The following is an 11900-nucleotide window of genomic DNA, read 5'->3' as shown; positions in this document are numbered from 1 at the left end:
TTTTTTTTTTTTTTCATAGTAAATAAAGAGTTTTGAGTTGATAGAATTTAGTATTAATATTTTCCCAATAATCAAGAAGTCAAAATTATTTGACGGCACGTCTATGAACTCATTAAACAATTTTTTGAAAAACATTGGTGCATGAAGCTTTGCCACCCCTGTCCTAGGCTAATGTCTCATCCTAACGACAAGCTCTGGTGCCGAATTATGAATACTGGGAGATTATCTTTTTCAAACAATCATCTCTTCTCTAACTCAAAACTGTTCCTCTTTTTATGGTTTTCATCCCCCTCTACTTTGTAATTTACTATTTGTAGTGAAGCTACATATAATGAGACTTATTTTAAACTTTTAAGTTAAGCACATCATAGACTCAATCTGTCATCAGATAATATATACAGTTATTTGTAACAACTTTTTCAATTTAGGTGACAGAATTAGAAAGAATAAAAGCTGAAGAGATATTTGGAGGCCTTGGATTTGCTGCTTCATTGTTGCTGCCAAAGTATAGGTTATCTTCTTTGTTAAATAGTCCTCGGTAAGCATTCTTTTTTTATTCACTTAATTAGACATTATTTCCTACAACTTTGCCTGGGACATATGTTGTCATGCATAAAACTAAAAGGTCTTTGAATTTGGTATACATTTTTTTACTCGCTATAATTATGATATGAGAAATTAAATTAATATAATTTAATAGCAAGCTTAACACTCTAACGATTCTTTTAATGCAAGAAAATAAATTAAAAAATTATTCTCATATTGTAGTAAGAACACTACAACAAATAAGCTTATGAAAATATTTTCAGTGACAAAATTGTTTGATAGTATATTTTCTTGGCTTGGGGAAAATTGTTATGCTTGTGTGAACTTGTGTGCTAAAATATTGCAAATACTCTTTCATAATAGTACGTCTTTAAATGTTTATGCGTCTACATTCTTTCAAATGCTTTTAGATTTTAAGATTTAGGTAAACAGACAGTTGTGTGAATAAAAATAAATTAACTACAGTCAGACCTCTATTTAACAAAGTCACTGAAACCCGATAAAACGTTCGTTAAATAGAAAATAAATATTTGAAATACTTAAAAAAAATACAAGTTTTAAATTCATGAACACTAGACATATGTTAAATAGCAATTGTAAATTATTATCTGCTATTTATTTTATAAATCCAGGGGTCTGCCCAGGCCGAATTTACTGCCGTTTAGCGGTACCTTCACAAATTCAACTTTAGGAAAAACGGTAGTTTCACAAATTCAATTTAAGGAAAAACGGTAGTTTCACAAAATACTTTTTCTTAAAATTTTATTTTTGTTTCCCTGAAGAAACAATAAATCCATATTTTTGTGTTGATTTTTTAATATAATTTTTAATCTTTCACAAATTATGTCTAAATTTTCACAAAATAGGTACCTCTCAGAAAAACCTAGACAGACCCCTGAAATCTTAACCATAAAAGAAGTCTGCATGGAAATTAAGAAAAAAAGCAAAACATTATCCAGTGTTTCACTATCATGCTACATACATTTTTAACTAATAAAAATTAAATTTCCTGTATGACATGCAAACAGAAAAGAAAAGAGATTTTACTACTTTCTCTAAAAGTTACATGGCTGCGAAAATCAATTCAAGGTCATTTCCCCCCTGAAATCCGTTAACAAGTTTGAAATGTTTTAAAATATTTTGGGAAATAGGGAAAAAGTGGTTCTCAAAGAAAAGTTCTTTAAATAGAAAATTCACTTCGCTATTTGGAAGTTATTTTTCGAAAAAAATTTCCAAAATGTTCTTGGTTCCTCAGAAAAAAATTGAAAAATGGAAGTTCGTTAAATAGTAGTCTGACTGTATTTGCTTTGAGAAAAAACTTTTTTATAATAATAAAACTAGAATTTTTATTTTAGTTAAAATTTTAAATGTTTAACTAAAACGTTCGTTAAACATTAATTTACTCATGTATTTTCATTTCTTTTCCATCAAATAATCACGTTGAAATGTTAGTTACAGACTTAAGGTTTGGATTACAGAAGTTTTTTTTTTACGTTTTCTTATTTTTAGGAGTTGCAGGGGAAAAAGAACGTAACTCAATATGATTTTGAAGAAATTAAATAATTGTTGAATTTCGAAACTAAGCTTTCTTTGTCTCAAACCATTTAGATTCCATTTGACCAAGAAGCAATGATATATTTTTGTTTTATTTAGAGTGAAGCAAATGTTCTTGAAAGAGAAGGGTTATTCTCCAAACAGTTTGCAGCGACAACCTGATTCTCAAGTTGCAGCAGAAGTAATGAAAGCAGCCTTCACTTACAATCCTGATTTCGAAGTAAGCCTATTATTTTTTCAGTGTTTATAGTTCTACTCAAGTATTTTACTTTTAGTCCAATTGAAAGTGTGTTGAGTTTAAGTTAAAATTAGCGAAACATGACTTGAATTTTTGCAGTGAAATTTCTACAAAAAACCACCTTTATGATGTATACCCTTCAACGTAACACTAATGAAGCGCTTGCACTTTTTTGCCTTTTTCTTAGCTTTAAAGCAAATGAAGCATTAAATTTTAAATACTTTAAAGATCCTATAAATATGGATAATCGCTGGGGTATTTACTACATACCTTGCCAATTCATTGTGCAAACCAGTAATAAAGTAAGTATATATATATATATATATATACTAGTGAAAAATATAGAGAAAATAAGGAACAGGAGTTTCTAAAGAAGAAGTAAAAAATGTATTTTAAAAAAAATCGTTCCAATCCAAAGTAACTAACAAATCAAATGCGCTTCTGTATTTCAGTAAGAATGGGCCATCAGTTTGATTCCCTTCCTCTATTCGCGCTTCGATTTCCATTTTTTTATTTTGTTTTATAACCATCGTTGAACAGCAGATCCAATTTTGATTTTACAACTACCAATGTTCAATTTCGAAGCCTTGTAATTTTGAACCCAACCCAAAAGACAAGGGAACTCCATGATGAAGTATTGGTAGAAATGTTGCCTTCTTGGAGGATTTTTTAATGAAACTAACCTGCATTTGCATTAGATGGAGAGGAAAACCCATCATTAGTTTGACAGCAAGGGGCCCTAGCCCATGATCTGTTTACCACTGAAAATATTTTGCATCAGCACTGTGGTCGGTGAGAGTCTGCTGGGGAGTTCGTATCAAACAGCCATCGCTGGGGTTCAAACTTGTTACGAAAACATTATAAATCATTTTTGAAAAATGTCATTCAAAACGTTTGTTGAACGTGTCATCATAGGGTGTTAATTTTTTTTTTCTGTTTGTTATTTATTGATGACCCTTCAAACCTCAAAAAGCTTTAAACTTCAATGATTTGTGTGAGAAATCGCAGAATCTAAACACTTCTAAATATACAAAAATGATTCTCTAAGTAATTTTTGAAAAATATCAAAAAATGTGTTAGTATCTAAGTGTTTCCATTATTTTGTCCAACCCCTGTGTATATATAAAACAGTGATTCTCAACCTTTTTTTGTCGCGGCCCACTTTTAACGATTTTGAAATTTGACGGCGCACAAAGACAATAATAAGTTTAAAAGTTGTTTACTTAACCTATAATACACAGTGTAAAATAGTTTATAGAGATGCCAACTGCTCCGGACAAGCCAAAATAATTTTTAAAAAACGGTAAATAACTACAAAGTAAATTATGTAAATATTTGACAATTTTTGCCTGTTTTTTTAAGAGATACAGCATGACATAAGAACTATAAAGTGGTGAATTATATAAGCCTAAGAATTATTTAGAAATAGTGGGGAATAAAAATCTACTAAATAGAATTTATTAAACCAAGAATCACAATTGATAAACTACCACTTTAAAATATATATTTGCTGTCCGGAGCAAGTTGGCATCTCTTAGTTTATAATAATAATTTTTAATGTAAAGTAAAATATGTACTACAAAAACACGTGTATTAAGGGATTAATTAGCTCTTACAAATTGTGTAGTAGCCTTCTTTTCCTCTTATTGCTTAATATTTCTTTTTTTTTGTGCTTATAATTAGTTATTAGCTTGTTTGTTTATAGTTATTAATTGTTAGTTTTTTACAATAATTTTATTTTTTGTGTTTCCTTATTAACTTGTTTTTTTTTTTTTTTTTTTTTTTTTGCTAATTATTAATTGTTAGCTTGTTTTTGTTTGTTAGTTATACTTAGTTAATTTGTTTTTATACCTATTCGTTACATAGCTTATTTGAATTGCTAGCTTTTATTTCATTTTGTAAGTTAATGTTTAGCTTGCTTTCTTTTCATAATTAATAATTTTAATAGTCATTAAATTTCCTACTTATTTTAACATTCGGACATTGTCAGAGCCAGGACTATTGCCGACAAAGATGTTCACTCCATTAAATCATGGAAAAATTATAAAAAGTATATATATATATAGTATTATATATACAGTGAATTTTTACTACTACGATATCCAATACAGCAATAACTCCCTTTATTACAATAGTGTTTCGTGGTCCCGACGAACTTGCATATGAATTTAAATCATGCACTTCTCGATATTACGATATTCTCTAAAGCAACTAATCCCTGTAAAACTATTTTTTTTTTTACAAATTTCAACCTTATTGTCGCCATTTATTATTAGTTTTCAAATAATCTAACAAATCTAATTTTATCATCTTTTGCCATTTTTCCTTTTTTTTTTTTTTTTTTTTTTTTCTTTTTTTTTTTGACAAGACAAGACTCACTGCTGACCACTACCCCAAGAGCTTCCATTTTTAGAATCTCCTCCCTCATCTCTAAAGAAGTCACAAGTGTTACATTCCTGTCTGATTCATTTCCTTCGTGTTAAAAGCTAATCATGAGTCACAAATGACCACAAGCATCACATTAACACCTGAAAGAGAATTTTTCCTGTAGAGAGTGGGTGAAGCGCCATTCACAAGCGAAAATCATTTCCGTGCTTTGAACTCAATGATTACTTTGTAGGTGTTTTAACCGTTTGGTGGGGGGGGGAATTCATTTACAAACGAACATCATTTTCCTGCTTTGGATTCAATGCATTCTTTGTTGGCTGACTTGACAGTAAAAAAAAATGAATAAACAAGCAAAAATATCAGATTATTTTCACTAAAAACGGTTTTCAGGTATGTTATGATCTTATTTTCTAAATTTATTTCAATTGTTTTTAATATTTAACCATAATTGGGTATAATATGAAAAAAACACAACTACTTCGATTTAGTAGGAACAACATATGACGCAATGCTAAACGAATGGAATTTAGTTGTTGTTTATTTAGTTATTGTTATTAGTAGTTGTTGTTATTTGTTTTAGTTGTTGTTGTTTATTTAGTTGTATTTAGTTTCAATAACTTTTCTTTATAATGCAATAAAATCTGGCGAGCAGCTATTTAAACGATCGAACACTTCGTTTGTTTATTTGCGGCTTGAAGTTAGACTCACAGAAAATGCCGTTCATGGGTTAAATTTAGTAGGAACAACACAACCTGTGACGTAGGCTATATTATACCCAATCATCACTATCCAAGTTAATACATATTTAACATTAAATTTTTAAAAAAATATTGCATTGTGTCCCCAAAGTGTGTAGGCCCTTGATATAACAATGTATCCCTCTGCAACAATATATTTATTTATTCCCCAAAATATTGTTGTAGCGAGGTTTTACTGTATAGGGGAGAGGGGGGCACATGTGACAATTTTTTTTATTTCTTCATTTTTCCAAAAATATAATCAATTTCTCACAGTAAAGAAGTCTATATGTTTAAATAGTCTTTTCTTTGTCTTATGAAATTTTTTGAGATTTTTCAATAAAATATTTCTTTACTTTATGATATTTTAGAAAAATGACTTCAATTGTTCACATGTGCCCCTATGAGGGGCACATGTGAACTTGCCTGGGGCACATATGAACAATATTAAAAACACAAAGCAATCATCATATTTAAGAGAAAAAAATCTTAAATATAACAGATTTAGATACACATTATATTGATGGGGTTGTAGTTTACTATGTGAATTTATTGGGTTTATTTCTTTATGTGAATTTATTGGGTTTATTTGTTTATGTGAATTTATTGGGTTTATTTGTTTATATGAATTTATTGGGTTAATTTCGTCAATTGGATTTTTCGCAACTTCATGTTCCTCAGGAGTTGTAATGGGCCTTTTTCTTTTTTCTCTGATACTCTTTAATGCTTTTTTTTTTTTCATTTTTTCTATCTTTTAATTTTTAGCTTTAGCAATTCTATCTATCTCAGGTGTATCAGTTAATATGCGTGATTTTTCCTTTTCGCGTTTTCGTTTCTTTAAGTTACTTCACTTACTTCTCTTGGAAATGGTCGGATTGATTCTGGGGTATAGGACAAGTACTGATGGAGCTACTGTTAAGATCATTGTCAGCATTTTCTGCTTGACTATTAGTAAACTTTTAATTTACTAATGGCCATTAGTGATCATAAATTTTTAAAAGAAAAAATTAGCAATTAATTAATCAATTATGGAAAAGTAAATAATAATAATTTTAAACACATACATATTTTTTAAACATATAATATCATGAGGATAATAATCTTAATACTATGTAGGGGCACATGAGAACTGTTCACATCTGCCCCACATGTTTTGTTCACAAGTGCCCCATCATCTTTCTTAAACCTTACTTGAAAAATAAAGAATTTTTAATTCAGTAAAAGAAATAATAACTGTCATAAATTTACCTGAATGTTATATAATGGTCTGCAATAGTTAATTTTAGCTTATTAGTTGATTTATACTGTGTTTTCACTTGAAGAAGCGAGTGATAAAAGTATATACAACACCAGCTGATACAAAGAAATTGTCAAAATAGTACAACAAAATAGAGCATTGTTCTGAAAGTTTTGCAGAGAGGTAGGACTAGTATTGCCGTCAATTGAAAATTTTTCAAGATTTTTTATTTCAAATTATATTAGTAAAACATACCATGTTCATATGTGCCCCCTCTCCCTTATATATATATATACTTCTCTTTAATGTAAACTTTACTCGTAGTAAAGAAAAAAACATTATAATTTTTACTACATCAGTTCTAAAATATGGCGGCATGCTTTAAGAATCTGGTGGAGAATCAGTGGTATAAAACATGATGCAGAGTACCTAATGATTGTTTTTTCTTTCTGTGTTCTAGTATTCTTTACCTGGATGTAAAATGACCGCCACAAAAGTTTTTGAGAAGAACATGAAGTGCGTGGAGGAGATTCGGAAGAAGCGTTTAGTCTTTCAGCGGCTCTGGCCGTCCATGTTTTTAGAAATAGTAAATGACGCTTTAGAAGATTATATTGACCTCAATCGCCATATGAAACTGTCCATGCAAAGCTTGCTAAAAAAGTGCAAATCTTTAGATGAAAGCAGCATTGGTTGAATTTTTACTACTGCAACATTTTGTAACAAAAAGAATTCTCGTCTAGTCAATTTAGATTTGTTTTTACTCACTCTTTCATATCAAGCGAAATTTGGACTTTTTTGGACAATCAACATTCTATAGAGTTAAACAACCACTGACTCTTCTATTTCAGGTTATAACACTCCAAAAATCTTATATTTATATATATGTATATATATATATATATACATATATATATATACACATAAATACATATATATATAAACGTACATCTATGCATACATATTATATATTAATTTGTTTTTTAATAAAGCTTATCTATTTATCTCAGTTTTAGAATGACTCTTTTTTTTTTTAAATTGGTTTATTTAGCTCTAAACGATGTGCATTTTAGATATCTTCAAGGGTTGGGATTTCCTCCAGAACGCTCGTAGAATATGCCAACTATAGTTCCTTCACCAAGAGTTGGCACTTGGCTCCACCTCCTCTGACGAAGAGTTCATTTCAGTGCAAGGAGTAAGAGGAATAACGTCTCCGCACGTGAAATTGAGACAATTCTTAATGTGCGTCAAACGCAAACAGTTAATTATTTTTCAGTCACTTACCTCGCTAATTCATCTGGTATTATACCTTTCGTTATTCTAGCTAATTAAATATATTGCAGCAAAATATCTCAAAAAGGACAAACTATTCACCCAAAAGAGAGAAATATCAAATTTATGAAATATTTAATGTTAAAAAAATACACATAAAGATTGCGAAATAAGCATTTTTGTCATACAATCGCCAAATAGCAACCTTGTTCAAGATTGTTCACATCCTCAAAAAGAGCGAAATATCATCGTCGCATACCACATGATGAAGGCGGAGTCAAGAGCCAACTCCTGATGAAGGAACTGAATAAAATATAGGAAACTAAAAATTATAATTATTTAAATAATTTCTAGTAATTACTGTGAAAAAGCTTAAATTTAAACAAATAAAATGTAGTGTAGTGCTTTAAAGTTTCTATTATTTACATATTCACAGTCTTTTTTTAAAAAAAAAATAAATGTTTTCACATAACATAATTCAGTTTTATACCGAATTTTTAAATCTATATAAAGTCTATTGTAATTTTTTTTTTTGAAAAAATATGTACGCCTATAATTAAATAAATTTGTACTGATAGAGGGGGGTGATCACGTAATTATTACGTAACTACGTATACTATTACGTAATTATTACGATTTCATAGTCAAGTTTATGGTCTTCCGATTGAGTAATAAAATTTATGAATCTAATAATGATCAGCTTAAAAAATAATTTTTTTATAATATAACTAACAAGAGTTAAGAAATTTTGCTGTTTGACTCAAATCTAAAATGCTGTGGGGGAAAAAAAACTTTTATCGGCACAAATGCAGAATGCTAAAATGGCATCAAGGGCTAGTTGTTATTTAGGGGCCGTTGAAAAAGTACGTACATCCCGAAGGGGGGGAGGGGATTTGCTATTTTGTACGGTTTTGTATGATGGGGAGGGGGGGAGGTATTATAAAAAGTACGTGCAAAGTTGGGTGTTATTGTTTAAATAATTAAAATTAATAAATTATATTAAATAAATATTTAATTTTATTTAATGCATAATTATTTTAATTTTTATGAAAAAGGGGGGTAGACTAATAAAATGTACGTACTCTAAGGGGGGGGGGTTAAAATTTCTCAATTTTTGTGAACATACTTTTTGAACGGCCCCTTAACCGAAAATATAGATTCCAAGCAATAAGTTTAATTTTATAATGAAGTATGAAATTTCAGTGTTCTTCATTTAGTACCTTTAATTAATAATAGATCCATGCATAATATTATTAATAATGTATACCTATACAGAATTCGCTACTCAAATAATACGCCGAAATTTTAAATATCAAGGAAGGAGCTTATTCGAACCTTTTTAACATTTCTTCAACTTTTGGTGAAAATTTTGATTCAGATAGGGTTAAAAACGATGCAGAACATCGAAAACAAGAACCTTCTTACTGCACCTTTTTATATTATTGAAATTGTGTGTCTTTAAATCATGAACATATCTGTAATGCCATTTATTGCAATATTTTTAGAAGTTATTTTATATGTATGAAGTTTCATACAATTTTTTTTAAATTATTGTCCAGACAAAAAATTAAGCAAAAAGTATTTTGTTTTGCAAATTGTTTTATGTTTATTAAAGTAACAATGATTAAAATTTTTTTTTAAAGCTAGCTCATTAAAGGGGGAGATTTCCTTATCTGTGGCAGAATAATCGAAGTCTTGGGAACATCCGGGAAGTGGCCCTCGCGAGAAACTAAAAAAAAGCATCGCAAAAAGGAACCAACTCAAAAGGTATGACTAACTGGTAGCCACCCCGTACAAACATCTACACTTTTTTTTTTTTTTAAATTTGCAAGTTTAAAATCTATTTGGCGATTATAGTTGGCGCGACAGATCACGATACGGAAATATCCCCCAGCAATAATTAAGTATGCTTGGAGATTTTTGATTTCAAATTCTCTGTGAAATAGAGAAAAAAAAATCAAGTTCTTGATTTCAGGGATGCAAGAAAATGTCACAACACCATAACTGATTTTTCTCATAAATCTTTAATTTGAAGTGTTGCTTGAGCAACACTACAAATAAAAAAATATATTACCCACAAATACGAATAGAATGTCGCGCACAAATATATTACCCACAAATACCCAGAATGTCGTCAATAGCCCATTGTGCAGCTCTAGTGCTACGTAAATGAACTACAGCAACAACAACATTGTAAACACTACAAGCTTATTAATTTTGGATGGTTCAAGCTTAGGCTTAAAAATCAATCGGAAGTAGTAACTCGGAAGTCTTATGCCGAGTTTTAACCCTTACACGGTCAGCCATCCATTAAGATAAAACATGACTAGCAAGTAGGAACTTTATTTACGTCGCACTAGAGCTGCTGAATGGGCTATTGGTGACTGTCTGGGAAACATCCCGGAGGATGATCCGAAGACATGCCATCGCAATTTTGATCCTCTGCTGAGGGAACGGCTCACCTACAATTTATTAGATATGGACATTAAGTACATTTCTTACATATAAGTGATAATAATATAGCTCTTCCTATTTATGTTAATATACATTGTATGTTAAAAGCCGCCACATTTTTTTCAATATTACCTTTTTCTAGAAAATTCCAGGAATCAGACAGCAGGAGAAAAGATCTGTTATTCTGGCATTGGGTTAATGAATACCATTTCTTATAATAAATATGTTAATTCTTTCAAAATGTCTAAAGTAAATGTCAAAATTTCCAATCATTTATATAGATTTAGCTTTAAAAAAAAGCTTATAATGCTCACATTTTTTCTTTTCATATGTCATTATAAAATTCATTTGTATTTAAAATTTCCTTTTTCAATTTTTTTTTTCAAAACCTATTATCATCCCATTATTTTTAATAAATTAAATAGCAAAATTTGAGTGAAATCGTCGAATAGTTCCTAAAAAATCTAACGACCGATTTCGCTGAAATCTTGCAATTTAAAATTGCATACTTTAAAATTATGTAAAGAAAATCGTATATCTTGTAATTCAAAATTTTTTAGATTGCTATTAAGTAACAATAATTAAAATGTATTCTTTTTGCATGAAATTATTTTTGGATAAGCGAATTTTACAATTGCATGCAAAAAATTTTCAATTCACTTAAATTCTTGAGACATGCGCAATATATATATATATATATATATATATATATATATATATATATATATATATATATATATATATATATATATATATATAAAAGCATAAAGTAAAAAAATAAACATAAAGGGATCCATTGTTTGGACCGCTCTCCTTACCAGACTATTAGAAACATACTTCCCAGATTGCGGCTATCCCCCTTTATTTTGAGGATAAGAAATTTAAATTAGTTGAAAAAAAATTTCAACGAAAGTATAACTTTATATCCGATTTCGTAACTTAAAATATAATCTACATCGACCAATTGGCATATTTAAGGTCAACCCCGTGAACCATTGAGTCCTAATATGTAAAAAACCGATCATTAGATCTGAAGGTAGGTTGAGTATTGGCGATCGAAAGGGCTTGCAGCTGGCGTAGAGAGAACTCTCTACCTATGGTAACACTTCGCATGCTTTCACCATTAGCGTGTGGAGAGTCATAGAAGAAGGAAGTAAGCTAGTTTCTGTTTTGATTTTCAAATAGATTAGAGTCTTTTAAGTTAGGAAACTACATGGTACTGAAAACTACATCAACCTCCATCTACATGGAACTAAAACCTCCTTTTTCAGTTATGCAGGAATGTACTACGATATTTTTCCTTTTCTTAATATTTTTCGTATTTAATTGTCAAAAATATTTTTTTTGATTTCTATGACGCTTTCTTTTAGAACTATGTTTAATGCAGTCTTCAGTTTCCTAATTTAAAAGTTTTAATCTATTTAAAAATCAAGATAGAAACTAACGTACTTCCTTCGTCTATGACTCTCCTCACGCT

At 29.6% G+C, this 11900-nt stretch overlaps 1 protein-coding gene across 2 annotated transcripts in view; it reads left to right on the top strand.

The window, feature by feature from the left end:
- The window catches only part of LOC107440948 (leucine-rich repeat-containing protein 49), a 43599-nt gene extending 35893 nt beyond the window's left edge, over nt 1-7706 (top strand). For both annotated transcript variants that reach the window (XM_043048838.3, XM_043048839.3), the window contains 3 exons: nt 429-538; nt 2200-2320; nt 7161-7706. In XM_043048838.3, the coding sequence (XP_042904772.1) occupies nt 429-538; nt 2200-2320; nt 7161-7394 (465 nt within the window). In that variant the 3' untranslated portion in view covers nt 7395-7706. The remainder of the gene's footprint in view (nt 1-428; nt 539-2199; nt 2321-7160) is intronic.
- Nucleotides 7707-11900: the final 4194 nt, after the last annotated feature.

The sequence above is a fragment of the Parasteatoda tepidariorum genome, chromosome 8 (assembly GCF_982258835.1).
Source record: "Parasteatoda tepidariorum strain Cologne lab strain chromosome 8, Ptep-v5.0, whole genome shotgun sequence".
Classification (NCBI taxonomy): domain Eukaryota; kingdom Metazoa; phylum Arthropoda; class Arachnida; order Araneae; family Theridiidae; genus Parasteatoda; species Parasteatoda tepidariorum.
The sequence above is the reverse complement of the archived record's forward strand: the minus strand, read 5'-3'. Positions and strand labels throughout refer to the sequence as shown.